This window comes from Aspergillus ochraceoroseus (genome assembly GCF_002846915.1).
Source record: "Aspergillus ochraceoroseus IBT 24754 chromosome Unknown P175scaffold_3, whole genome shotgun sequence".
Classification (NCBI taxonomy): Eukaryota; Fungi; Ascomycota; class Eurotiomycetes; order Eurotiales; family Aspergillaceae; genus Aspergillus; species Aspergillus ochraceoroseus.
This window is the reverse complement of record NW_024468478.1, coordinates 813,868-841,807: the sequence shown is the minus strand read 5'-3', so window position 1 is coordinate 841,807 and position 27,940 is coordinate 813,868. Positions and strand designations below refer to the sequence as shown.

Here is a 27,940-nt window from a genome sequence, read left to right as displayed (position 1 = left end):
CAATAATACCAACCAAGATACGTACGTGCCTGCATCGAGCAAACCGGAGATCCTGATCTGATGTTTTATAAAAATCGGGGATAACTCATGGGATATTCGAGTTCCACTTTCTTCTCCCTTGGTCCTCTTTTTTTGGGGCGTCCTTTTTCCCTTTTCTATTTTCATACCCACAGGCAGGTTGAACTACTCAGCGCTATAATTACTTTTCTACCCCCCCTTTCTCTCTCTCTCTCTCTCTCTTGCGAACGGTTTCGTTCTGGTCTAAGTTGACTCTCTCTCTCTCTCTCTACCTCTGCTACCTCTCTGCCTTAATCTTGAAACTGGACTACAACCAACATACTATTTCTATTCTCTCTCCCACCTCTCCACCTCATTATACTACCGGATCTACATCTTAACCTCAAAGAAAATAAAAGAATGCTGCCATCCTCCGCATCAAACTCCTCACAGTCCTCGTTCGAGAGTCCAATCTCCCAACATCCCCATGCCTGGTTTCCATCCATTCCTCGCCGCAGAGAACCGCCCAAATACCCCCGATACTACGCAACCCCGTTGAAAGAAGACATTCCCGACTCAACCCCGTTGCAGCTGTATGGCCTGGAGCCGCGCGAGCCCTCGATCGCCGAGAAACGCGGCCGCTTTCAACGCTTTTCCCGCGCCCTCGACGACATCAGAGAAGACATCACCCTACAACTTGAACCGCAAGCCCTGGCAGACCGCGCCAAAGTCCGACGACGCATGTCAACCTTCCTGCCGGAAACATCGAGCACTCCCTCTCTGCCCTCGGCACGACCGGGATCTAGCGCCAGCTTTTCGGGGTCCATGTTTGCTTCCTCCCCCAGCGGCCTGGATAGTCCATCGGAAGAGGATCATCCGGCGTCTGGATCCCGGCCGCTCTCGATGATTTTCTCCCCAGATGCCTGGACGCCACCCGTGCGCAGACTGAGCCGCAGACTCTCGGTGCTGAGCTTCTCGCAAAAAAGGCACAGATATCGCGGTGGAGGGGCTCCCAGCATTTCGCAGCCGAATCTGATCAGCTCCTCAACTCCCATCTAATCTTTCTCTCTCAATCCATACTATTCCTGTCTGCCCCTGTCTCAGGGATGGATCAGCAGCCGAACCCCTGCAGGAAGAAATTTAATAAACGCCTGGGTCTCCCATCCGAAATCAGACATGTCTCCTGTCTCCGAACTGAACCCGCATACAACCAACCAACCAATCAAATCGACCTGGTATTCCTCCTTTATTACGAGGAATAAACCACGATAATTGTTTTCGCATCTCATATCATATATCGCCATCATCGTTACTTAATCCAGCTCATTTAGCCCTTGTCATTACGCCCCGATCAAAAGCTTTTTTTTTTTTTTTTTTTTTTTTTTGGTTTTCACACTTCTTGTGTTATCAGTTATTATTTATTTTATTGTCTTGGTTTGATTTCAACTTCCAACTAGAAGCAAGTCAGTTCTTGGGTTCCTACATTGCTGCATTTATTAGGTGTTTGGTGGTCATAAAGCCTCCTTCGTGTATTTTTCTTTCTTTCCTTTCCTTTTTTTTTTTTTATATGTTACTTGATTCGCTTCTTGCTGCTTATTGTTGAACAATAATTCTCATGACTTATGTTAGTATATACCTACATACTCGCTCCCTCACCACATACATACACATTATACACACACAGCCTGATACTAGTACATTTACATTATCTGCCCTAATCAATATCAATCTCAATCTCAATCTTGGATATATCTTGATCGCCTTGCTGTTTTAAAAATGTTAATCCCTGCCTTGGGTGCCTACTGGGTACTTAAGGTTAGATGGTTAACTAGGTACCTCGAACTCAGGGCCCTGCTATTAGTACTACTAGTAAGTCACTAGGAAGGTATTGTACATACATACATACATACATACATACATACATACATACATACATACATACATACATACATACATACCTACATACCTAACCTACTTAATATAGTCCGGTAGAGCTACTAAGGTAGGTACTAACAAGGCATGTATGTGGTTGGACGCACAGGCAAACTGCGCACTCCGTCCTCGTATAATGTACAAAACTAAATTTGCGTCGCAAGGCTGTGGATGAAAAAAACAAAAACCCTTGATGACAAGACAGCACAGGGACTTGTCGCGCCTAGTGTATTCCTGGCCAAGTGCCAGCTGCAAGCGCTTGGGTTCGAGTCAGTCAGGTTTGCGTTAGCCTTGCCTAGCATGTTCGTGCTCGGACTGTTGGGTTCTTATTGGTCCCGGAGTCTGGCTGCTTCCAACTCTGTTCTGTTCTCGCTTTTCTGTTGTCTCCGCACCTGGATGGGGCTGTGATTCCTGTTTTAAGAAAGGGGGGGGGGGGGGGGAGAGGGTCTAGGGGAGGAGAAATGCAGAGAGTATCTGGAAATTGAATTTATTCCGAGATCAATAAAAAGTAATACGGAGTAAAAAGAAGCAAGAATGGTATCAAGAGGATAAGGGTCCCTGCCAAAGACGCCAGCCTTCCCAGTCGTCGTTAGGTCCAAATCGTAAAAAGAAAGAAAATGCCATAAATATATATATATATATATGGCAGAAGCAAAAGAAAAAAAAAAGAAAAAAGAAAAAAGATTAATATCCAAAGCGCACCAGTATGCAACCGTGCCCACTCACTCATTCGTCCCTAACAAGGGCAGATATCTCCCATACCCTCGCAGAAAGTAAGAGAAAAGAAACGGAAGGAAGGGAAAGAGAAGCAGAACATAAGACATCATTAATGGGAGCATGTAATAATTCCGCTGAACAGATCGCACAAGTGTATCGGGGTCTATAGGGTGACACCCTCTAAGTCTCGCATCACAACTGCCATTTGCGCCCGTTTCGCTGCCTCTGCAACTAAACTGAAGTCTCGCAGGAACGGCGCGGTCGCGGTCGGGCCACCGGCACCGTTTACTTGGTGTGGGTAGTTCTCGAGTGTCGAGTATGATACCAAGGTAGTGGTAGACTGTGCGTTATTTTGCGAGGGCTCTTGTGGTTGCTCAGTTGTCGCTTGGGCAGGGAATATCTGGGTTTGATTCGCATTTGGGGGGGAGGTTAGGGTCTGTTGAAGATTGGATGTCTGCGCATCCCGGTGGGGTGACGAGAGAGAGGAGCTTGAGTCCATGATGGAGATTTTATCGGTGATGAAAGGGTTGATTAAATTAAGAGGTCTAAATCTGCGTTGGGGGGACGGTGATATTGAAGGACAGGAGGGAGCTTCAAGGCAGGTGGAGAATGCGACTCGGTCGTAGGTGGGGGGATGGACTCGGGATGGAGAGGGCACGAGAGGAGGCAGATTGGCAGGAAGACCACTCCCCAGATAGGGAATGATGAAAAGCAATCTTCACACGATCAAGAAGAAACGAAGGGAGCGAGAACAGGACGGACGAGAGAAGGAACAAGAGAAAAAAAAAAGAAGAGGAAGAATTATTCGGATTGACGACGATATGGGGTCCACGTGGGGCGTAGTCCGGGTATACCGCGGTATGACGTTCGGCAACCAGGAGCTTTTGTTTCCGGGTGGTGACGCTGCTGCAAGGAGTCGAGATCATGCAACTTCTAGAAGATATGGGGGAAGGAAGATCATTCAATGATGGGAGATGAATTGTCTCAATTAACTGGTCGTTACCCCGGGTTGTACTTTTGGCTCCAGGTTTCCGTTCCAGAGTCAAGTATCTATATGTCTATCCATATATGTATATATACTGTGATAGGATCTATCTCTAGGTCACGAGCTACACAACGTCAAATGTATACTCTATCGTGAAGTGTAGGAGCACAGGGTTTCCTAACGCTGTGTAAAGCAACTTGTCTAGTATGTTCCTGTATGTTATGCTATGATTTGATGGTGGACAGTGAATGACAATTGATCTAAAATATATAAACAGGTATATATAGTATATAACACAGATAATGATAATCATAGTCTACTATCTGCAGCAAGCCCAGCCACAGGAATATACTCGGTTAGAGCCTGCCTCGTGGAAAGCTCCAGGGCTGTCAAATACCGTACTCTCATTGCATTTCTTCACGAAAATACACTTCTCTGCGGGTTCAGGTTGGCTGCAACACCCTAAAGGCTTCTCTATACTACATATATGCATCGTGTCTGCTGTCGACAGGCATTTGGTATGTCACTTTGTTACATGCCCCTGCATCCTGACTCAGTATTGTCCAGTAACTATAGGTTCTTTTCATCCCATGTTAGGGCTGTAGTGTATTGGGCCTGGGTAATGGCTATAGGCGAAATTACACAACAAAGATTAGCATTTGATTTTGTTATTCCATTAAAAAGAGGACGAAGAAGAGAAGAAGCACCAGCAGGTGGTATACTTGTAAAATGAACCGTATTTTCTATCCTCTGGTATAGATGCTTCATCAATCTGTCAAACTGGTTGGTGCGCTGTCAGCCAATTAGCTTAAATTGAAGAAAAGTTCACACATTTCTCATGAGCTGCCCGGCTAGCTCAATCGGCAGAGCGTGAGACTTTTAATCTCAAGGTTGTGAGTTCGACCCTCACGTCGGGCGTTCTTTTTTTTCGTTTTCTTTTCCATATTCTATCCCGACTCTTGTCAAAATTGAACATAGTAGTAATCAAAATAAATCTAGCTAACTATATGATGGCCTTGTGATATCCTGGTCAAATTACTTTAACTATTCATTGCAGCCTCTTGATAGATCGGGCGCGTCTGGTCAGGTGGTCGCGAGCCAGTCCTAAAATGGAAACTGTTCACCCCACCTTTCTTTCCCCCACTATGCGATAGAATTCAGTTCTTAATTATTTTTTTTTACAGTGATAACATAAGTTCATGGCAATTCAAATCTAATTCACAGTCTTCCAATTGAAGAGATCTTATCCTTAAAGTTTCTAATTCCATTTGTTTAATACCTACTACCCCCTTCCAGTTCAATCCAATTCAATCTGTCAGTATGGCCGACGAAGACCTCGACACTGGCGACATGTTCAACGACCCCGAGGGGTTCTACCCTCCTGAAAAAGAACCCAGCTCTGCAGAGCATCGCATGCTCTCAGGGCAAGTAGTGCGTGTTCGCCTTGTTGGCAGCCACCCTCTTTATGTAGGAAACCCCCTCACACTGTCTAATACACTCGTCGTTAACATCTCTATGGAGGGAAACATGCTCTGGAACGCCGGTCGCATAAGCTCAGAATACATTGAAACGCATGCCTCCACCCTTATCACCGGGAAAGATGTTCTCGAGATAGGTGCCGCAGCGGGAGTTCCTAGTATCGTTAGCGCTATCAAAGGCGCGCGCACAACCGTGATGACCGACTACCCGGATCTCGATCTCGTCGATAACATGCAGAAGAATGCCGATGCGGCTGCCTCAATGATACCCACCGATCCCCCTTCCTCTTTGCACGTCACCGGGTATCTATGGGGTAGCTCTGTTGAGCCGCTTCTAGCTTATCTACCTGAGGATTCAAGGTCGAAGGGATTTGATGTGCTCATTATGGCGGATGTGGTATATAGTCACCGCGAACATGGGAACCTGATTAAGACAATGCAGCAAGCTCTTAAGCGGGAACGTGAGGCAGTTGCATTGGTGATTTTTACACCATATGAACCTTGGTTGCTACCAAAGACGGAAAAGTTCTTCCCTCTGGCAGAACAGAGCGGATTCAAGGTGACAAAGGTGTTTGAGCAGATAGTGGATAAGGTTCTGTTTGAAAATGATCCTGGGGTACGTATGCAAGTTGCGTTTAAATTCCTGCAGAAGTTCTAATCATACTTAGGACGAGAAACTACGAAGAACCGTTTTTGGGTATGAGATTCGATGGGCTGATGAGGAGCTAAAATAGACGAAGATACCACTGATATGTTGCATTTATGACAGTTAGATATATAGAGGGATTTGTTGATACTGCAGTTTGTAGTGTCTCGCGTTAAAGAAAAGTTCTACCAAGGTACTATGTATGTATAGATGATAATCATGATAATGTTCCTGTACACCTAGATTCATTACATATCAACCCACGAAATAGCCAATTGTAAATTTGACCATATAAATACGCAAGCCAATGAAATATGGAGATCAAAGTACCCTAGAAACATTGGAAAAAGAATCGAACTCATATATATAGATGGTATGTATGTATATATATAAAGGCGGTCAAGATGCCCCGCCATCCCCGCGACGAAAGTCGAATCCAACGTTTTTTTTTTCCGTGGCCAACCTCGAGGAGCACTCACTCATCATGCCGGTAAGCTACTCTAAATCAAATCCGTTCCACAGACCAGGCCAGCTAATGCACCATTTATGGTTATATAGCTTATCGTTCTCACCGGATACCCCTGCTCGGGACTCAGCTACCGCGCCCGTCAACTCGCATCCCAACTCGAAAATACACAGAACGAACTCTTCGCGTCGGGAGCAATCCCCTCTTCGAAACCCCGGTATAAGATTCATATCGTGCCGACGCATGATGTCTCGCATCCGCGAACTGTGTACGATACCGCGCGTACGGAGAAGGAAACTCGTGGTGTGGCATATACGCGGGCGAAGCGCGCCCTGGGCCGCGACAGCTTTGTGATTCTCGATGGAATGAACTACATTAAGGGATATAGGTACCAGCTTTGGTGTGAGGCCAAGGCCCTAGGAACATCATGCTGTGTGGTAAGATTGTTTTCTTTTTAAAACAACATATCAGATATTCAGAGAGAGAGAGAGAGAGAGAAGCTAAGATTGATAAGGTCCATGTCGGCACACCGATCGATCAGTGCGTCGCAAACAACGAGGCACGACTGCGTCGCAAAAATCCACACTCTCAAGAACTGGAATCTGCACAGCAATCGGCCAAAGAGGAAAGTGTCTCTGAGTCTCAAACTTGCCCCACCCCACCCCCACCACCAAAAGAAGAAGACACCGAAGACCCATACCCCCCGGAGCTCCTCAACAATCTCATCTTCCGCTACGAAGAACCCAACATCCATAGCCGTTGGGACAAACCCCTCTTCACGGTTCCCTGGTCCGACGTCGAACCCCCTATCGCAGAGATCTGGACCGCCCTCACTGGCCTCCCGCACCCATCCACTCTTTCTCAGACCGACCAGGCACCAGACGACGCATCCTCCATTTCCACTCTCGCAGCTGCTCTCTCCCTGACCTCTCCCACAAATCTTTTATCTGCAGCCAGCACAACGACCGCAGCACCATCTGGAACACGCGCCGCAGCGCTCCAAAGACCCAGAATCAAGCCGCATCAAGCCACCGTGCTCCCCACGGCGACCGCCTCGTCAGCTCTATACAATATAGAAAAACGTACCTCCGCAATCGTCCAAGCGATCCGAAGTTTCTCTCTCTCAAACCCCTCCGCAAAGGCCGCCCTCGCGCAAAGCCAAAGCGCCAAGGTTCGCACAAGGCCCGGCGAAGAAGGCATCACTATCGTTGTCCCGGAGGCTTCGATCCCTATTTTCATCCCTGCGCATATTGCCTCCGCAAGCACAACGGATGATCTTGCTGCCGCGGGTGGGATCCTGGCTCTACCGCGGCTGCAGAGGTTGCGGAGGCAGTGGATTGCATTGAACAGGGCGTATGTTGCAGGTCCTCATGCGTCGGGTAAGGGTGGTCTCATGGATGATCAGATCGCAGATGCATTTGTCCGGTTTTTGAATGCCGATTTCGCAGACGAGGTTGATGAGAGGTAGTAGTTCCTGTTATATAAATAACTTGGAAGGATGCATGTAGAGTATAGTAAAATCATGACTTGACGAAATTTAGATCAATTTATTTAGAGACGCATGGCATGTCTAGCGAGGTGTTGGTAAAGCAGTCTTTTTTTCCTGTTTTTCTATCAATAATCTCCAAACGGAGACGGAGACGGAGACGGAGAGACAAGGATGTCTAGAAGAGAGCTCAGCATATCTCTCACCCAACCTGAAATAGACTCAAATCAGATACTGTACCTACCTACTACCATACCGATAATCACTCATGAAATCTTGCCCTTGTCCTAGTAGTAGTAGTTTTCCCACCCTCCAAGCTAAATAAAGACAGACAGACAGACAGACAGACAGACTACTATGGTATGGTATGGAGAAGAGAGAGCAAGCACATCTAGCTAGGCACATAACATAGATGTACATACATACATACATGCATATACATACTACTTACTATACTTACTTACTATACTATACATGCATTCTTCTGTCAGGTATAAGTGAGAAATAGCAACTAACTAACTAACTAACACGTTCCCTGGAGCTGGGCCAAGGTATGTATGTTTCAGCGGCTCTGGAGCCTAGCTACCTAGCTGCTACCTACTTACTACCTACAGTAGTAGGTGTAGTAGGAGGAGGACCTACACTGCATATAACTAGTGATGGTGATAGTGTGTATGTAGATTATCAGATGTTCTTTCTGCTTATGCTCTAGGCTGTATATGTATGGCCTGCACTCGTATGTGTTTGTTGTCATTGCCATTGCCATCCTCGCACTCGGTAGTTAGTTAGGTCGAGTTATATTAGGAATCCACAAGAGTAGGCTCATATTGACTGGCTATGTTCATGTTTTACTGCCCGGTAGGTGCTCGAAAATACTATGGTATTGATGATAATGTCCCGAGAATAAAACCAAATATATCCAAAGCTTGAAATCAAAGCCCAGCAAAGAAGTCAGTCAGTCAGTCAACAAGAAGAAAAATAAACACAACAAAATACAAAAAAAAAGAAAAATTTTTTGACAAGATCTTAAATATCACACGAACGCAGACACAAATCCTCCGACTGCCCCTCTGCACAAAGAAGAATATAAACAGAGCAAAGAGGTGGAGAAATAAAATGAAGCCAAGCTGAAATCCCACCCTTATACACAAAACCCCCTTTTTTTTGCCCTTTTTTTTGCCCTTTTTTTTGCCCTTTTTTTTTTTTTTTTTTTTTTTTTTTTGAGTTCCCCCTCATCTGGCCCTTGTTCAGTGCCTGACCATTCCAAAAGCGACAAAGTAGAGAACGTCCCAAGCTCCAGAATACAAAAGTGTTTTATACAAATCCAGCGCAAGCAACTGAGCGCAAAGAGATAAATAATGTGAAAAAAAGAGAAGAAATAAGTGCCAGAGGCGCTTATTTGTCTTCATAAGCTTCCCACCAGTGGGTGCTCAAGGCGCCTGCCAACAGTGAAAGATGCATATGTGCATGCAAGAGAATCTTTCGTGCTTGAACAAGTAGTCTAAGCATTGCACGTGTCGGATGACACATAATGCATGACATCAAGTTCCTAGCCGACCTGAATGTAATCTAAGTCCCTTGGAAAGTAAACATGGAAATCCCATAGCAGCTGGAGAGAATGTGTGGACCAGGTGTCCATCCATCATCCCTGGAGTCAATCCGGGAGAGTCATTATTCTCGTAGCTCACTGATATCACAAGACAATTCCTGCGACGAGGTAGAGCATCCTTCAGGCAATCCTTTGGAGAACAAAATTCGGTTTAAAAGCATGGTTCGACATAAAACTAAATTCACGCAGGGAGACCATTGGCAATATGGGCAGCGGCCTGGGTGGCTTGTTCATGGCGGTAGATGATTCCAAAGGTGATCATCTCCTGGAGAATGGCGTTGACAGTATCATGCTGAGCGGCATCTCCAGGGGTGATATCTCGAAGTTGCTCGAGGAGGCGCGCGCGGCAACTAAAGTAGCTTCGTTCAGTGGCCTGTAGTTTTGAGCCAGTCTGGGTAAAGCTTTGTTGGACGGCCTTCAGTGTGCTGTTCTGAGACTGTGTAGACCGGGTGCGCTTCATGGTTTGAGCGCCCGTGACACCGGTAACCCTGCGCTTGCGCCCTGAGGATTCCTTCTTCTTGGCCTGGCTGGTAGTGGGGGAGGCATCCGGGGAGCTGGGTCGCTCAGACGAGGCGTAGTCATGAACACGCCTCATGTGGTCAAACAGATTCCATCTACGGGGAAAGCCGTATCCTGGGACGGAGCGGTCACATCCGTCAAAGAGGCAGAGGTGGGGGTTGTCTCCATGACCGTGGAGTCCATGGGCTTCACGCTCGTGACGGAAAAGGCAGGCATTGGAAGAGAATTGGAGCTGAGCATCCATGCAGGAGGAGACCTTGCAGCGGTAGGGCTTGAGATGGGAATCCAAGTATTTACTGATTTCATGTTAGTCTCGGGTCAAATATCAACAGCTGAGATTAACTTACTGATAGGCACACTTCTGAGTAGTAGGAGGATGGTTGCAAGGCTTGTCTCCAGTGGCATATGGGCAGTAGTATTTTCCATCGTTGTGAGTAGGCAGGGAATAGTAAGGATGGTCGCGTGGGTTTCGTAGTTCGGCGCCTTCCTTGGATCTTGGACGGAGCGGCTCCTTCACTGGGAGGGGTGGGAAAAATTCAGGATCCTGCTTGACCTGCGATTGGAATGGAGAAGTTTGTAGTGTTGGCCTGCGCGCACTCTTAGAGGGTCGGATAGTCCTGCTGCTAGTCAGATCCCGTTCAATGTAGGATCAAGTTAAAAAAAAAAAAAAAAAAGGACGGCTTTTGGATACTTACCTGTTCGGATCTTGCTCGTTGAGGGGAGGAGTAAGGGGGAAGATAGGGTCTCCTAGGTTGATGCCATGGGGTCCAACAGGCGTGGCAGTGATATCCTTTAGCATGGCATCCTCATGGGACATGAATGAGGGGTATCCAGAGTGAGAGCAAGACGATGTAACAGAAATATCATTACTTGCTTCGGTCAAGGGGGGAGAAACGGGAATGGGTTGAAAAACGTTTCCGGTAAATTGGTCCACGGATGATCTTTGATAATTCCTGCTGTCTGAGACAAGGGAGTTCCATGCCTCACTGGTGGCTAGATGACTATCATCTGTGGGAGAGCCATGGCTGATGGATAATCCATCATCGGGTGTGCATGATTGGGAGCCATTCTGGACATCATTTTCAAAGGCAGAAAAGTCAAAGAGGGATGTATAGTGGTTGAATTCTTGGGCTTTGGAGTAATCCAGTTCATTTTGTTCCACATCCGGGAGTCCATGGAAATGAGAACCAGCAGAATACATTATATCGCTGGCACCCACGGCAGAGTGGAGCAGGGCGTGTTGAGATAGGGAAAAGGAGAGCATCTGGACCTCTGGGGATTCAGGTTTGGTGGATGCGATGGATCCACTATCCAGGGTATCTGTATCATTCAAGCCCCATGGCTTCATTTCGTTTGAAATATCACAGGTTTGGGCTGTGCTGGAACACAAGGAGAAATTATCCTGGCTCGAAAGGTCATCATCCTGGGCTGTTCTTGAGGCCAAAGAGTTTCCTGGGACTAATTGGGAATGTCTCGGTTGAGACAGGTGGTCCAGGTTGTGCATAGATGATTGGGACAAAGTCATGTTCTCTGATTCGGTCTTGATGGAGGTCATTATGAATTTCTTTCCAGCAAGGCCGGATTGAGAGGTAACAGTATGCAGTAACTAAAAAGTAAAGCAAGTTAGTCAATCTACATTTCAAGATGTACGAGAATAGAAAAGAAATGAAATCATGCGTCCGAGGGTCCAGAGGTCTAAAGCAATCATTAGTCAAGAGTCTCCAGCTACATCGCAGGGGAGGTATTTACAAACCGTTGATATGTCGTCGCAATACTGACCCAGTAAAGTTGTGACTCGGTCCATACATCCGGAGACGGCGTCATCCGGAAACCTGGATAGGGCGTAGTGAGAGCGAGTAAAACTGGGATGAGATCCTAGTGGTTCAGTTTGGTGGCTACACTTAGGCGCATGTTGAAATTCATTCCTAGGCCTGGAGGGACTGTTTCCATTGAGCTGAAATCCTTCGGGCTACAAATATCTCTGGGAGCAAGCGGAGTGCAACAACATTAGATGCACATTTCCATTCGAGTGTCGACAGGCAGAAACTTAGCTACCAAGCCAAGAAACAAGAGCAAGAACTGGTCCGAGAACTGTGATCCAGGGAGACATTTTTCAACTTCATCCACAAATAACGGTGTTTTCCACTCCGGACGGAGCTGATCCATGATAGGTTTAATCCAGGCTAATGACTCAATCCTCCGCTCCAGGTTTGGAGTGAAGACTATAAAAGACTCCATGTCAAGGTCCAGTAGTATCGAAGCGAGTGTGCCACATTAAACAGCACTCGAAAGTGTCCAGTCGCACAGCGGCCGCTGTGGACAAATTTGTTCATGGCCATATCATCATTATCAATTCTGGGTAACCGCTGTGCGGCACCGGAAGACTCCAGCAAGCAAGTGAAAAGAAGTATTAATCCACGGGTCCATAAGAGTGTCGTCAATGTCGTTGAAAGTTGTCCAGAAAAGGTGAAATGACCAGATGCGCATGAATGGTGGAAAGAAAAAAAAAAGAAAAAAAGAGGGGGAAACAAATAATCAAGGGGTCTACCTGTTCTCTGAAGATACGTGCTCAGACGAGAAGCCTGGTGTAAATCAAAATGAAATGAAAACAGAAACAAGTCCTATCCAGGATATGGACTGGAATCCAGTGGTTAATCCGGGGTGATTCTAGCCAGGGTCTTTTTTTCTTTCCAAGATCCTCGGGTGAGATTGCTGGGAGAGAAGGAAAAAAAAAAAAAATCAAGACAGATGGGTCCTTGGGCAGCAATGTTTTGAAGTGGGATAAAGAGATTTGACTGTGACAAATCTGGGCAAGGGTAGAAAAGGGGTAGAGATGGTCGAGGTAATGGTAAATGTCTGTAGTGACAAAAGAACAAAGAAGTCAAATGACTAGTGAATCCTTGGCAGTGATGATAGAGAGGAAGTCCTGGTACTGAGTCTGGTACGTCGATATAAAAAGGAAAAGTTCAAAGAGTCAGACATGGGAAGGGGGGGGGGAATCCAGCATCCTTATAGAGCACTCGATCTCAATCTTGCGACATGGGGAGGGGCAACAGGGTGGGAAGACCAAGAGTCCAAGCGCGTGCCGGACTCGCATTCTGCAGCAGCCGGTTGCCTCACTGTCAGCTTTGCGCACGGTGATTTGACACTGCGAGACATGGTGGTGATATGGAATAGAGACGCTGCATTGCTAGGTGGTGTTATTCGGACCGCATCTACCAATAAATCTCTGGCGATGCGAATCCTTTGGGACTTGACGTGGCCACGGGGGACCGTCTCACTGGTTCACAGGTAACGGGACGACCCGGATTTTGGCTGGGAAAAGTAGCGGTGAAGCAGAAATCCTGCTTGATTGGGTTGAGGAGGGAAACGACTTGCGTCCCTGGCCAAGACGTCGCGGACAGGATGATGCAAGTCTGCATCCGGATCACTGAGATGATTGGACCTCAGCGATTTTCCTCCTCGTCTCAGCCTGGCTGGTCGCTGACAGGGCTTATCATGAATGGAACTATGGAACGCCGTCCGGATCTACCCAGAGCCAGTAAATGCTGTTTGACGGGTTCCAACGATCAATCATCATCCTTTCCCTCAACAGCCCCGCTTTCCGTGTGATAGTCGCCCACTCTTGCGCCCTTTTTGTTTGGCTGCAATAACATCCACGTCAATCCGGTTTTTGTTTCGGGGGAGACGCTCGACAGGGGTCATACTGTTTGCTTTCCTGCAGCCAGATTCATGTCAGTGTCACCGTGTCAGGTCAGAGGGGGGTGGGATGACCCCGCTTTCTTTGCTCACAAAGAAAAACTAGCTCATCATGTCGCCAGCTGGGACCTTGTTTGAAGAATGAAAATGGAGGGGTAGCATGCGATGAATCTCTGCAGTTTGGAAAACACATTCTTCGGGCCCGAGACAGGTGTAGGAGAGCGCAAGACAAGTGGGGGTTGTGTGAATAATTTTCTCTCCACCAAGTTTATTATTAAACTTTTTGCGCTTATTATTGTCCCATCATACGTCCCAACCGAGGCTTACAAGAGATGATCCCATTTTGTTTCCTGTGAGTGATAAAAATAAAAATAGATAAAATTAATAGGAGTCAAGTCATGACCAGGAGAATGAAAACGCGCAAGAAAAGGGGCAGTTCAGAAAAGAAAAAAAAAAAAGGGGTCAGTGATGATTAACTCGGGATTTGACCAGCGAAGATCCCACTTAAAATCCCAGAATCTCCCTTCTAATTTAAGGGAATGTGTTGTGCGTTGGCGGGTGCAGGAAAATGGACTTCCACATAGGCATATCATAAGGTACGGAGTACTTACTATGTACAGTATATCCCAAGTTCCAAAAGCGAAACTAGTCCTGTACAAGCTAGGTAGTATGTACTACTATCCAGTGTACAGAGTACGGAGTATACGGAGTACTAGTAGTGTGATCAAGAGAAAGAGGGCCCGAGAGAAAGGTTCTTCTGTTTTTAATTTTAATCAAACCAATGTGGGCCACTGTACTTCGTCACTTAAGCCCTACATATATCACCGGAAAGATCCTTGGCCGTCTTATCCTTGACCGTCCCGCTCGGAATCGATCTGATCAGTAATATACGCACATTTAACTAATTAGATTGAGCATGGAAAGTCCCATACGGAGTAACGCTACCACGCCTTCCTGATGGCACCTACAGATGTAGTCCAAAATAACATGATGCCATGCACTCGAACCAAGGGTATGATAATGCAAGTCGATTATCACGGAATTATACGACTCCTTACATAGACTTGGTATATGCAGAAATGCCACGTGATATCCCAAACAGGAAGAAGCAGCCAGGGAGTTCAGTCCCCATATCACAACCTTCATCATCCCACCAAAATATCCCCGTCACGTAACGCTCATCAAAATACGGTACCAATTAGTTATTCCAAGGTTTCCCTAGGCGATCTCCGCGCCGTATTGTCCTACGTCCCCTTACATACTATCCAGGTGTCGAATTAGCAGTTCGATTTACTGGTATCCGCGGCAGAGCTTGGAACTAAAGTGTACTGTATTTCATTTCTGTTTTCTATCTTGCTAGGTAAACCCTATTGATGTTTGATTGTCAGTGAAAGAACAAAAACAGTACGAGTGACAATGAGAAATGAGAGTCAAGTATCAGATAAAGGTGAAAGATGGTATATGGTTGTCGTTCAGCAATCCGAAGATTTCAGGTGAACTATGCTTATGAATATGGTGATCATCATAAAGATGGGCCATTGCGCGAGGGAAAAATGAAAAAAATTGGCTCACCTTAAAAATTGTGGTTAGTGTCGAGGAGATCAGGCAAGGTGAACAAGGAGTCGATAATATTAACCCGACAGCTTGTGCCTCGACGTGAATATATTATAATATCGCAGCGATAGCGATCAATTGAACAATGCCACTTATCCACAATATAAACATCATCAATGGTCGCAGCAGTTCAAGTTGTCGTCGTGTCCAGGTGTGTGAAAGGAAAAAGGAGAAAAGGATTTGTGGGAGACAAAATTCTGTCAGTGACTGTCAGATATATGATGATCCTAGGGGTAGCTCAATGGAAGCAGGTGATCGGATATATTGTTGTGTGTGTCTGTTGGGGGGTTGTGTGCTTGCCTAAGGCCTTAATATAGGGTAATAACCCCCCTTTACTTACTAAGTATATCATAAGATACCCCTTTAATTTAACACACCCCCTTAGGTTCAAAGGATTTCATCTAGTTTAAACCTATAACTATATAATTTAAGACACCATCCTTATCCTAGATAGGTTTAAACTATATCTAGTAATAAGTTATCTATTAACTTTAGTCTCTTTATTATCCCCAAATCTTTTATAAATATCTTAAAGCTTTAGTAGGGTAGTACCTTAGTTAACCTATCTATAATTATCTTAATAATAGGATAATATAATACTTTTATCCTTCCTTTCTAGACTTCCTATCTAATCTAGTAATTATAAATATCTATATAATATAGCCTTATATTTAGGTAGTTAATTTCCTTATTTACTAGTTAGATAGTTTGCATGTTATTATATTAAATATTAATAGTTAGATTCTCTAACTCTACCTAGATTTTATCTAGTAAATATTTAGTAAAGATTTCTTCCTTTATTATATATAATAATACTAATAATTCTACTTTAATTATAAAGATTATTATAGTTACCTACTTGCTAGCTTTCTACTCTATTATACCTCTAAATAGCTTTATAATATACTCCTGCAAGCTTCTCTAGTCCTAATTATCTATAAATAAGGCATTACTATATAATAGGTAATTATCTAAATCTTTAAGTTATAAGGTAAGTTTATTTATTCTTTTTAAATATTATAAGTATTAATCTACTTTAGTATGGTATTCTTTACTAGGGTTTATAAGATACTAGAATAGCTAGAATACTATAAATATAATATCTAGTCATATTATGACTATTATATATATTATAGATCCTATCTTTTATTAATATTATTAGGTATATAAGTAAAATACTCTATCTTAATCTTTCTAAGGTACTATTTTTTCTAATATAGGAGTAGTATCTAGATCTTCCTTTCTATCTACTAGGTTAGTAATCTTATTAATATATACTAACTAATCTAACTAGATAAGTTTATTCTCTTTATCCTAGGTAATCTCTATTCCTAGAAACTATTATAGGTTATTTCCTCCTATTATCTTAAACTAGTCCTAAAGCTCTTATGTAGTAGCTTATATTTATACTAATAATTTTTAGTAATAGGTAAATATAATATTATCTATATAAAAGAATATTAAGATCCTACCTCTAATAATATAATATAGTTTATATAAGATAAATTTATATCTTAGTAACTTTAGAATCTTTTAAAAAGTTATCTATTATAAATAAGAGGACTATTTAAATCTATATAGTACTTTCTTTAGCTTTAATATTTTACCTAATTTTTAATATTCTAGAGGTATTTCTATATATATTTTTTTATTATTATCTATATTAATAAATATATTTATAATATTATATTACTTTAATTCTAGATTAAATTAGGCTACTATTACTAGGAAGGTTTAGAAAGATCTTACTACTAGAGTTATAGTATATAAGTCCTTTATTAAATTCTCTTATTAATCTCCTCTTACTACTAGGCATGCTTTATATTTAGTTAGGTTACTACCTTAATTACTTTTATATATATATACCTATTTATATTCTAGTACTTTTATATATTTAGGTTTATCTATCTCTACCTATATTTTTATTATTTTATGGCTAGCTAGGTAGTCCTGCTCTACCTTCATAAATTCTTTAGATAGTAAGTAATTTTTGACTTGGTGGTGTATCTTTAGAAGGGTTAATAACTAATCTAAGTAGGTCTTAATTAGACTCTCTAGTTGCCTATTCTATCTTTATATTTCTACCTTGGAAGCTAGTATTCTATCTTATTAGGTTAGTTATATTAACCTCCCTGCCATGAATACTAATTTCTATATAATTTAGTAGCTTCTATTTAGCTTGATTTTGTCACGGCGTAGCCGTGTACCTATCTGGTTAGATTCTGCCCTAACTATCTGCCTCTACTCCTGTATTTAAGCCATGTTGCTCCTGATCCTGTTATAGCTCTTCAAGCTATATCCTTATTCTAACCTGACCTCTACCTATTATACCTATACATAGATAGCCTGAATATATACCCTGCTATTAACTATACCTACTACCTATCTACTCCCCATAATATTATATAGCTCCTACTCCAGGTATAACTACTACTAGTATATTAAAATAACCTGAACCACCCCTAATTATAGACTTAGTTAAGGAGTTTATAAGCTATATTATTAATAACTCTACTATCTAGATTATTTATCTTAAGTCTTATAATAAATATACTAATTCCCTAAAGAAGGAGATTCATGCCCTCTAAAACTAAATTAATAAAGCTAGCCTAAAGCTAGTTAAGAAGGAGGGAGTAGTACTATACTAGAAGAAAGAACTAGAAATAATTTAATAAAAGTTAATTAAATCTAAGTATATATTTACTATACTATAAATTACTACTATCTTTATTATATTTACTCCTACTATTACTCCTACCCTTACTAAATATACTTCCCTTACTAAAGCTGTAATAACTAATATAATAAAAGTATTTATATCTATTTTTACTAGCTCTCTCCCTAGTATTTATCTTAGTAAGAAACTCCCTAATTTATAAAAGTTTAATAATACTTATTCTAATCTCTACTACTTTATATAATAGATTTATAGTAAAATAGATATTAATCTAGACTATTTTCTAGCTATTAAAGCCTGATTAATCTATATAGTAGAATATCTAACTAGAAAGGCTTATAAACTAATCCTACTTAAAATAAGATTTAATATTCTCTAGTTCCTAAACTATCTTAACCTACTTAACTATCTAGAAATAGTATTTAGAGATTCTAATTAAGTTTAAAATATTTAGAACTACCTCTATAGTTAGAAATAAAGGAACTTAAACTTTAGTACTTACTTTATAAAGTTTTATTATTTTACTTTAAAAGAAGAAATATTTAATAACTCTTTAATACCTCTCTTAACTTAAAATATTTTAATTAAATTCTAAAATATATTACTTTATAATCCTACCTTATTTTAAGACTTTTAAGAATATACTAACTATTTCTAGTTACTAGAAAATTACTACTATTAATACTAGCTATAAATATCTTATTCTTACCTGATATCTAGTTCCTACTACCTTAATCTAGTAGTATTAAGGAATCTTCCTAGTTCTATCCTACCTAGTTACCTAGTTACACTCCCCATGCCTAGAAGAGATTTAGATACTATAAACCTATTCTATACCTACCATGTACTATACTTTCCTAGGGGAGGATAATATAAGTATAAGAAATATTTCTACTATAGAGATAAAATATATTATATAAAGAATTACTTCTTATCTAATTAATATTTTATATAAATCTAAAAGTAAATAAATATATTAATATACTATTCTAGCCTAATCTTTATTATAATATTACCCGCTCCTTATATTATAGCTTAGAATAACTACCTTATTACTTTAGAGAAACCTAACTAATTATATTTCTCTAATATCCTACCTAACTTAGAAAATAAAGTCTATCTAGCTATAGTTATTATCTAATACTAGAATATATATAGAAGCTCTTACTACTAGATATATTATTCTACCTGTCCTATATTATTACTAAATTAATTAACTTTTTTAACCCCTATTATATACGTGTTAATCTAATAGTATAGTAGATATAACTATATTAAGAAAACCTAAAAATATTAACTTATACTATAATTAATTCTAGAGCTAAAGAAATTAGCTTTATAAATTATTAATAGATAAAAATATATAGATTAAAGACTATTTTACTTTCTTATCTAATATTCCTATCTAGCTTCTATAGTAAGAAAGTAGAAAAAGGTATAGTAACTTATTATATAAAGACTAATCTATTATTAAATAATTATTATAACTAGAAATTTATTTTCTATATTACTTATCTCTCCTACTACCTAATTATTTTAGGACTGGCCTAGCTTACTATATATAACCTAAAAATATGTTTCTCTAACTAAATAACTATATTTAATAGCTAATATTACTATAAATATTATAATATACCTCTTAAACCTATAAGAATAAGGATCCTAATAGATATTCTCTAGAAGAATTAACCTAAATAACTAAATTAATAAAAAAAACTACTAAAATTAAAACTCCTTATATTTATAAAAATATACTAAATATCCTTAAGAATACTAGCTATATATACCTACTATCTAGTATAGAAACTATACTAGACCTTATTAAATAAAGTTAATAAAGAACTAAAGTATAGAAATACTAGTTTTAAATTACTATTTATACTTTCTCTAGAATTATAAGATTTCTAAAATATATTTAATCCTTAAGAAGTAGAGAAGCTACTACTATACTAATTATATAATTATAATATTAAGATTTAAGAAGAAAAATAGCCCTTATTTAATAAATTATACTTAATATTATAAATATAATTAATTACTTTAAAAAAATAGCTAGAAAAGAATTTAAAAAAAGATTTTATATATTCTAGCTTATTTCTAGTTATTTTTTTTATTTTATTTATTAATAAACCTAGAAGTAGCCTCTACTTATATATAGATTACTAAGGACTAAATACTATATTAGTTAAGGATTATTACTTATTACCCCTAATTAAAAAAACCCTAAATAACCTATAAGAAATATAATATTTCTTTAAAATTAACTTAATAGCTACCTTTAATAATATTTATATTAAGAAAAGATTAGAGTATCTAATTACTTTTTAAACCTATTTTAGGCTATATAAGTTCTTAATTATACTATTTAGCCTAATTAGTACTCTAGTTATTTTCTAATATTTTATAAATAATATCTTATAATAATATATAAATATATTCTATAATATATTCCTAGATAATATTCTAATTTATAATTATATAAGAAAAAAATATACTAAATATTTAAAGTAAATATTATAAATTTTAAGAAATAATAATTTATATATAAAGATATTTAAATATAAATTTTACTAGCTAGAAATTAAGTTTTTAAATATTATTATTAGAAGAGAAAATACTTATATAGATTCTAAGAAGATTAAGATAATAGTAAATTAGAAGCTATCTAAAATAGTTACTAATATTAAGAATTTTATAAAATTTACTAGATTTTACTAATATTTTATTAAAGGATTCTTATAGATCTTTATACCTATTATTATCTTAGAGAAGAAAGAAATCCTATTCTTATAGATTCTAACTTACTAGACTACTTTTAAAATACTAAAAGTAGAATTTATTAAGGAATTAATATTAAGGTTCTTTAATTAGAATTAACTAGCTATTTTAAAAATTAATACCTTAAATTTTATATTTACTAGAGTATTATTATAATATAATAATAATAAAATTCTATATCTAGTAAAATTTTACTTAAAGAAAATAACTTTAATTAAGTATAATTATAAGATATATAATAAGGAGTTACTAGTAATTATTTATTATTTAAAAGAATAAATCCTAGAATTAAAAAGATATTAGTATCTAATTAAGATTATAATTAATTATAGAAATTTAGAATATTTTATAATAATTAAAATATTAAATTAATAATAAACTTAATAATCTAAATTCTTATTCTATTTTAATTTTATAATTAATTATTATCTAGATAAGTATAGAATAAAATTAGATAATTTAACTAGAAGATTATAAGATCTTCTTAAGAAGGAGAATAAATACTTACTATATTAGAGTTAAATAATATTAAAAAAAGAAAATTTAGTAAATTTCCTACTTAAATACTTAGAGGAATTATAGAGCTAGTAAATATTATAATTAATCTAGCTCTAAGCTACTACTAGAAAAAAGTTAGTATACTTCTAGCTACTTAAGCTTAAAGAAGAAGAGACTATCTAGTTCCTTAAATAGTTAAAAGAATGCCTAGATAGAGATTATAAATAAGATCTAGCCTCTAATAATATTTTAAAAAGCCTGGAAAAGGGCTATAATTACTATTTATTAATTATATTATTTAAGTATACTTACTATTTTAGATTTTTATTTTATTATAATTAACTATATATTCCTAATATAAAAGAATTAAAAATAGAACTAATATATAAATATTATAAAAATATAGTTATTAATTATTAAAATAGATTAAAGATTTATAAATTATTATTATAATTATATTACTAGCCTAAAATATTATAATTTATAAAATAATAAATTTATAATTATTATACTTATAAATAATCTATATCTTATTAAAATAAGTATTAAGATATACTTTATTTCTTACTTATATTTAAAGATTTTTAAAAAGATATATTTATTAATTTTATTATATATTTACTCTAAAGTTTAGGCTTTAATATTATTATAATAATAATTAACTAGTTAATAAAGTTTTAATATTATATTTCTTATAATAGTATCTATAATATTAAGGGAGCTGCCTACTTATTCTAAGATTATATTTAGAGATTTTATAGATTTTCTAAATCTATTATATTTAATTAAAGATCTTAATTTATATTAATATTCTAGATATACTTAAATTATATCTTAAAAATAAGATTATTCCTATTTATTATTTATTATTCTAAGATTAATAAGTAAATTAAATATATAAATATTATTTTAAAATAATATTTATAAGTTTATATTAATTACTTATAAGATAATTAGGCTAAATAGCTACTTATAGTAAAATTTATTATTAATAATACTAGTTTTAAGATTACTAGATACTTTTTATTCTTTACTCTATATAATTTTAATCTTTATATAAGATTTAAGCCTATCCTACCTAATTATTATTTATAAATTTATAATACCTACTAATTTATTTTAATTATAAAATAAATATAAGAATATTACTATATTACTATAATTATTACTTAAGCCTGCTATAAATACTATATTAACTAGAAATATTACTCTATTAAATATTATATTAAGGACTAATTAATCTAATTAAATATTAAGAATATTATAATCTTATATCTTTAAAAGAAATTAAATTAAAAAAATCTAGATTTTTTTCTTATTAAAAAGATTATTAACTCTTATACTTATAAATTAGATTTATCTAAAAATATAAAAATATATCTAGTATTTTATATTAAATTATTATACTTAATTACTAAAGATCTATTATCTAAATAAGAGAAAACTAAATCCCTATATATTAAAGTTAATAGTATTAAGAAATAAGAGATTAAGAAAGTAATTAACTCCTGCTAGAATTATTATAACTAAAATAGCTACCTATATTTAAAGTATACTATTAAGTAGGTTAAATATTTTACTATTATTAAAGTTCCTGCTAGCTATTTAGAGAATATAACTAAATATATTATTACTTATTATTACTACTACTCTAGAAAGTCTAGACCTTAAGAATACTTTACTAAAGCTTAGCTTAAGAGAGGGGATATTATTATAATATAATTATATACCTATCTAATTAGATTCTACTCTAATTATCTATCTCTACTCCTATATTTAAGCTATATTACCCCTAATCCTATTATAGCTCTTCAAGCTATGTCCTTATCCTAACCTGATCCCTACCTGTTGTACCTGTACACAGATAGCCTGAATATACACCCTGCTGTTAGCTACACCTACTGCCCGCCTGCTCCCCGTGACAGATTTCTTCTTTAGTTTTAGCTATCTTATGTTAGTAAGTACCTGCTAATATTACTACTAACTATTCTAGGCTGCTGCCTGGTAGTATTAGATAGGCTGTTTGCTTATTTATATTAGTATTCTTATCTTTATCCATGGCTTTAAGTACTAATCTTAATATTTAAACTAGATAATCAAGTAAGTTAAAATTACCTTCTAGAATATCCCCTATTATAGGGTAATCTATATTTAATACTCCTTAGATTAGAATATAGGTTTTAACTTTAATATTCTTAATTATTTATTTAAATTTATTAATTTTAATTATTAGGAAATTATCTTTTATTACTTAGATAAATATATCTCTATCTTCTAAGAAAAATTCTTCCTTATTAAATATAATATTTCTTATATAAATAATCTTCCTTTCCTTCCTTAAGTTCTATATTTAATAGATATTAGTAAATTTATATCTTATTATATATCCTATAAATATTCTTAGGTTAAATCTCTTTCTATACTTTACTATTATAGTTACTTATAATTTAATTATTATAAATACTTTATAATTATATATCTTTAGATAAGCTCCTCAGGATTTCTTATATTCTACTACTACTCTATCTTAGTAGGTAATATAGGTATAGAATTAGTTAATTAATATTTTCTATCCTACCTAATATTTAGATATTTAATTATATAGATATATTACTATATAAATATATTTAGGCTATAAAAATATAAGTAATTTTACTCCCTATCTTATTATATATACCTTCTCTTTTATTATACCTCTTAAGTACTCTATACCTCTATTTTAGGCTAGTATATATAGAGTAGAGTAGTTAAGTCTTGCTCCTTTAGATTATATAAAGTCTTCTAACTATCTCTTTATCTTACTATCTAACTTAATTACTCAGGATTTAATATTATATTACCTCTCTAAAAGAATAAATAGGTTAAATAGGGTATTTTTAATTATCTTTATATATTAATCTAAGAAATAATAGTCTTATATAAAATTTAATTACCTATCTATAATTAATAGTAGGGCTTAATAATTATCTATCCTTATTTTAAAGTTATAAAAATTAATTACTAACTATAGACCTAGTCTTTTTATAGTAATATAGTCCTTTTAATTAATTCTTTACTTTATTTTTATTATATTATAAGTATTATATTCTACTATAGTAGGTCCTCTAATCCTTATCCTCTCAGCATTCTTAACTAGGTAATCTAATACCTATAGTCCTGGATATTTAAGATATAAATACTATTATTTTGTATCTCTAATACTAGTAATAATTTAGAATATTACCTAGCCTATTATACTATATAGTTTACTATTATATTCTATTATAAATTAGCTATATTTCTTATTAAGATAGGCTGCTACTGCACCTTTAGAGGTATAGAGTAGGTTAGAATTAAGATTATTTTTAAAATAAATATTTATTTAGTTTAGTAATATAAGTAATACTAGATTATATATTATTTTTTTATAATAAGCTATATTCTTAAGAATTATATAATTATATTTTATATCTTTATTTCTTTAAATTATAATCTATATACTAATATCTCTATATTTTATAATAAGTACTTTTAAGTCTCCTGCCTATATATAATTATCTTATATTAATTCTATATATTACTTAAATTAATATAAATTATTAAATATATAAATTAATAATCTTAAGTTAAGAATAATAGAGTACTATAATAAATATAATATAATTTTAAATTAAGTATTAAATAAAGCTTTAACTTTATCTTTATTCCTATCTTTTATTTAACCTACTCTTTAGTTACTTCTTCTTTCTAGTTATTTTAGATCTTATTTATTTTATTCTTACTTCTTTACTACCTTTTTAGCTAGGGCCTTATTTATCTTAAGTTATATATTAACTAGCTTCCTTATTATGCTCTTTTTCTTAAAGTCTTTGGGTATCTTTTCTAGAAATAAATAAAAATATTATATTTATTTATACTTTTAAAAATATATATTATATAATTAATATAAGTTTTTAAAAGTACTTCTTTTAAAGTCTATTCTTCCTATATTATTATATCTATACTTATATTTTATTCCCTTATCCTATAGTAGGAATATTTCTTTATTACTAGTTATATTTATTATATCTTTAGTAATAAATATTAGTCTAAAAGCCCCTCTACTAGTCTTACTATATTACTATAGGAATATATTAATAGTATTATAGAAGTTATTTACTATAATATAGAATAATAATATTCCTGCTAGTATCTTCTTCTTATAGTCTAATTAATAAGATATAATCTAGAATAGAGCTAGATAATATATTATATTTAGGAAGTCTTTTACCTAGTCTAGTAATAATATTATAACTTTAAGATTTACTTTAATTACCTATTAAATAGTAAATTCCTAATTATTTAACTAACTAACTAGATTACTTTTTAGGGGTTAGATTACTTTTATATAAGTATTATAAGCTATATTTTAAATTTATCTCTAGTTAATTACTATATATTCTTTTAGTTTAAGATATTACTTCTCTAGAATTTCTATTAGCTTATAGTAGAAGTAGTAGACTTTTAAAAAAATAATATATTAAATCTATTCTTTTAGTTTCCTAAATTCTATATTCTAATAATTATACTTATCTATTTCTATTTTATAGAGTACTACTTCAAAGTTAAAGTCTTGTAATAATATTATAGAACTCCTAATACTATTTACTAGTAGAGTCTCTCTACTATCCCTAATTAATCTAGTAAGTTATTATAAATAACTCTTACTATCTTCTATTATCTCCCATAGATAGTTATCTCTTGCCCGTGCTTTAAATAAGGATTACCACATTAGCTAGTCTTCCTGCTTGGTAAGCCTTACTGTATTATCTTTATTATTAATAGTTAGAGACATTACGCTCAGTATTTTACTAATTAGTAAGTTTAGTAGGGGTCATCGGTATTTCAATAATTAGTAGGTTTTAGTAGGGGTTATTAGTATAGATTTACATGCTTTAAGCAAATATAAGACTCTTAATTATTAGATATATAATAATCCTAGAGGTAGTTCAATGGAAGTAGGTAATTAGATATATTGTTGTGTGTGTCTGTTGGGGGGTTATGTGCTTGCCTAAGGCCTTAATATAGGGTAATAACCCCCCTTTGCTTACTAAGTACATCACGAGATACCCCTTCAATTCAACAGTGACTTTAGATCACATGATACACTCAATTTAATTGGCTTGCTAGATCCGGTTCCCACCAGACACCTCAGGCTTCAAGGCTACCTAGGTATACATCCAAGTACATCGTGATGACAGGAATTATTCCGGAATACGACATCGGGATTTGATTTAGGACATAAGAGTGTCGAAATGATAACGCAATGTCTCAGTCCATAGATAGAGTTATCCGGAGGAGACTTCAATTCTTAATCTTCTGTCCAAGTAAAGTCTCCTAGTGTATGGGATAGTTGAGGCACTATGGGCTGTCCGAAAATCCTCACCGGAGATGTCATTGCCTCTTTCGCTTCGGGTGTCCAGGAGGAATCCTCAGAGTTCAGACTGGAGGGGCCAACTGTAAGTTTTTTGCTTATAGACTGCTGGATTTTTTGTTGTTCTGAGAGCCAGTCATGCGGCGGATATATTGTTCGGGGGGAAGTATCAGTTGTTATATTGCTAAACCGGTCAAAATCATTGGTTGTCTCGCTAACCCTCCCTAGGAATCCAAAGTAAGCTCTTGGGGGTTCGCACGGGACTAGTGGGGTTGATCGTTCTCCTGCTGGGGAGGACAGAATAAGTCTTCCTTCTCTGTCCGCAACTTCCTGGTCATCTATTGTGAAGCGTCTTCTGACGGGCGACTTGGCTTGAGGTACTATTGAGCTGCTCCCATTGGACCACAGAGATTGAGGACCGGAATCTCTAGGGTACCATTTCACCGGCCTTAGAATGCTCGTGGGGGTGCTCGCTCGAGTATTGGAAACGATATCGGAGCTCTCGCGGCCAGAGGAGAGGAAACATGGTTTAGAATCATTTGAGAGGATTGATAGTTTGCTGATAGATCTCGCCCCTGTCCTGCTATTCCATGAGTCACGAAGCTCTGGTATTTCATTCGAACATGCAGACTCCTCGTGGTCTAAAAGCATCGACTGGGATGATATATTCTTCAGATGGCTTTCCTCATCTTTGTCTTTCGCTCTCACCCCCAGAGGCTGCTTATTTATTCGTATTTCCAAATCATCCAGAGTCCCCCATTCGGATGACAGTTCTTTCTGAACCTTGAAATGTGGCTTCGTAGGTACACGAAGTCTTTGGCGGTCACCAGTTGTCAGTTTCCGTCGTTTACCGAACCGCTCAATTTCTTCCGTTGGCGTAAAGGACATTCTCAACGGGCGGGCAGCCGCTACAGCTCCCCAATCTGCCGTTTCGAGCAATTGACGCCTGAGATAGTCTAAATTATTGGATGTTTGTGAGGGTCTATCTGTACCAATAGGGAGAGCTGAATTTGGGGAGGGTTGGGATCGAGGTGAAGACTTGCAACGATATCAGCTTTTAGCATTGAGTATACTTCTCAACAGGCAGGTTCCTCACTTGTTGGTCTATATCATCATGGTTACTTCGCTGGATTAACTTCCGTTTCTTCTGATCATGCCCTCCCGCCTTGCTCAAATTATTAAACAAAGTGATATGATGGGGAGCTTTCAAGCCTGAGCTAGACTTCCCAAAAACTTGCTTGCGGGTTTTGGTATTAGTCTCCGAATGCCGTCGAAGGCGACCACCTGTCCAGTTCATGATGAGGGGTATGCACGGAGTAAAGACGATAATATACTTTATCTGGAAAATCTGATGACAAAATTCAGAAGGAATGCGATGCCGCCTTCTTTGGGAAGTCACCCTCATCATGTGAGGTGAGCGGGGTCTTGAACGACAGCCTACATCTTC

At 36.6% G+C, this 27,940-nt stretch overlaps 9 protein-coding genes and 1 non-coding gene across 10 annotated transcripts; 7 read left to right on the top strand and 3 right to left on the bottom strand.

Moving 5' to 3' along the window:
• The first annotated feature begins 166 nt into the window (after positions 1-166).
• Positions 167-1,382, top strand: P175DRAFT_0500424 (uncharacterized protein). The gene has a single exon (XM_040896955.1). It carries the CDS (start codon positions 418-420, stop codon positions 1,054-1,056), a length of 639 nt encoding a protein of 212 aa, XP_040752924.1. The 5' UTR covers positions 167-417; the 3' UTR covers positions 1,057-1,382.
• Positions 1,383-2,404: 1,022 nt separating this feature from the next.
• On the bottom strand, positions 2,405-3,435 carry P175DRAFT_0500423 (uncharacterized protein). Its single transcript, XM_040896954.1, has one exon. The coding sequence runs from the start codon at positions 3,143-3,145 to the stop codon at positions 2,810-2,812; it is 336 nt and encodes a 111-aa protein (XP_040752923.1). The 5' UTR covers positions 3,146-3,435; the 3' UTR covers positions 2,405-2,809.
• Positions 3,436-3,597: 162 nt separating this feature from the next.
• P175DRAFT_0500422 (uncharacterized protein) lies at positions 3,598-3,904 on the top strand. The gene has a single exon (XM_040896953.1). The coding sequence runs from the start codon at positions 3,611-3,613 to the stop codon at positions 3,785-3,787; it is 177 nt and encodes a 58-aa protein (XP_040752922.1). The 5' UTR covers positions 3,598-3,610; the 3' UTR covers positions 3,788-3,904.
• A 572-nt stretch (positions 3,905-4,476) lies between these two features.
• On the top strand, positions 4,477-4,549 carry P175DRAFT_0t59. Its single transcript has one exon. It is a non-coding gene; the product is annotated as a tRNA-Lys (tRNA).
• A 282-nt stretch (positions 4,550-4,831) lies between these two features.
• On the top strand, positions 4,832-5,974 carry efm7 (putative nicotinamide N-methyltransferase Nnt1). The gene is made up of 3 exons (XM_040894622.1): positions 4,832-5,098; positions 5,153-5,725; positions 5,778-5,974. Exons 1-3 carry the CDS (start codon positions 4,952-4,954, stop codon positions 5,841-5,843), a joined length of 786 nt encoding a protein of 261 aa, XP_040752921.1. The 5' UTR covers positions 4,832-4,951; the 3' UTR covers positions 5,844-5,974.
• A 239-nt stretch (positions 5,975-6,213) lies between these two features.
• Positions 6,214-7,945, top strand: P175DRAFT_0456235 (putative RNA polymerase II Elongator complex associated protein Kti12). The gene is made up of 3 exons (XM_040894621.1): positions 6,214-6,245; positions 6,314-6,658; positions 6,736-7,945. The coding sequence occupies exons 1-3, from the start codon at positions 6,240-6,242 to the stop codon at positions 7,687-7,689; spliced, it is 1,305 nt and encodes a 434-aa protein (XP_040752920.1). The 5' UTR covers positions 6,214-6,239; the 3' UTR covers positions 7,690-7,945.
• A 1,275-nt stretch (positions 7,946-9,220) lies between these two features.
• Positions 9,221-11,645, bottom strand: P175DRAFT_0189157 (putative C2H2 finger domain protein). The gene is made up of 4 exons (XM_040892536.1): positions 11,589-11,645; positions 10,531-11,530; positions 10,183-10,452; positions 9,221-10,131 (listed from the first exon to the last, which is right to left on the bottom strand). The coding sequence occupies exons 2-4, from the start codon at positions 11,388-11,390 to the stop codon at positions 9,498-9,500; spliced, it is 1,764 nt and encodes a 587-aa protein (XP_040752919.1). The 5' UTR covers positions 11,391-11,530; positions 11,589-11,645; the 3' UTR covers positions 9,221-9,497.
• A 1,170-nt stretch (positions 11,646-12,815) lies between these two features.
• On the top strand, positions 12,816-13,447 carry P175DRAFT_0531040 (uncharacterized protein; the record flags this gene model as incomplete). Its single annotated transcript, XM_040899836.1, has 2 exons — positions 12,816-13,126; positions 13,198-13,447. 2 exons carry the CDS (start codon positions 12,816-12,818, stop codon positions 13,445-13,447), a joined length of 561 nt encoding a protein of 186 aa, XP_040752918.1.
• A 243-nt stretch (positions 13,448-13,690) lies between these two features.
• On the top strand, positions 13,691-13,890 carry P175DRAFT_0500419 (uncharacterized protein). Its single transcript, XM_040896952.1, has one exon. It carries the CDS (start codon positions 13,700-13,702, stop codon positions 13,868-13,870), a length of 171 nt encoding a protein of 56 aa, XP_040752917.1. The 5' UTR covers positions 13,691-13,699; the 3' UTR covers positions 13,871-13,890.
• Positions 13,891-27,120: 13,230 nt separating this feature from the next.
• P175DRAFT_0456230 (uncharacterized protein) lies at positions 27,121-27,893 on the bottom strand (the record flags this gene model as incomplete). Its single annotated transcript, XM_040894620.1, has 2 exons — positions 27,590-27,893; positions 27,121-27,531 (listed from the first exon to the last, which is right to left on the bottom strand). Coding segments are annotated over exons 1-2 (612 nt in total), but the record flags the coding sequence as incomplete, so codon positions are not given.
• Positions 27,894-27,940: the final 47 nt, after the last annotated feature.

Coding starts and splice junctions, on each gene's coding strand:
- P175DRAFT_0189157 (XM_040892536.1), bottom strand. CDS start 11,390: ATGACCTCCATCAAGACCGAATCAGAGAACATGACTTTGTCCCAATCA. Junction 10,453..10,530: donor AACGAGCAAGATCCGAACAG/GTAAGTATCCAA, acceptor GACTAGCAGCAG/GACTATCCGACCCTCTAAGA. Junction 10,132..10,182: donor ACTCAGAAGTGTGCCTATCA/GTAAGTTAATCT, acceptor ACATGAAATCAG/TAAATACTTGGATTCCCATC.
- P175DRAFT_0500419 (XM_040896952.1), top strand. CDS start 13,700: ATGAATCTCTGCAGTTTGGAAAACACATTCTTCGGGCCCGAGACAGGT.
- P175DRAFT_0456235 (XM_040894621.1), top strand. Junction 6,659..6,735: donor TAGGAACATCATGCTGTGTG/GTAAGATTGTTT, acceptor AAGATTGATAAG/GTCCATGTCGGCACACCGAT.
- P175DRAFT_0500424 (XM_040896955.1), top strand. CDS start 418: ATGCTGCCATCCTCCGCATCAAACTCCTCACAGTCCTCGTTCGAGAGT.
- P175DRAFT_0500423 (XM_040896954.1), bottom strand. CDS start 3,145: ATGGACTCAAGCTCCTCTCTCTCGTCACCCCACCGGGATGCGCAGACA.
- efm7 (XM_040894622.1), top strand. CDS start 4,952: ATGGCCGACGAAGACCTCGACACTGGCGACATGTTCAACGACCCCGAG. Junction 5,099..5,152: donor TTGGCAGCCACCCTCTTTAT/GTAGGAAACCCC, acceptor ATCTCTATGGAG/GGAAACATGCTCTGGAACGC. Junction 5,726..5,777: donor TGTTTGAAAATGATCCTGGG/GTACGTATGCAA, acceptor AATCATACTTAG/GACGAGAAACTACGAAGAAC.
- P175DRAFT_0500422 (XM_040896953.1), top strand. CDS start 3,611: ATGATGGGAGATGAATTGTCTCAATTAACTGGTCGTTACCCCGGGTTG.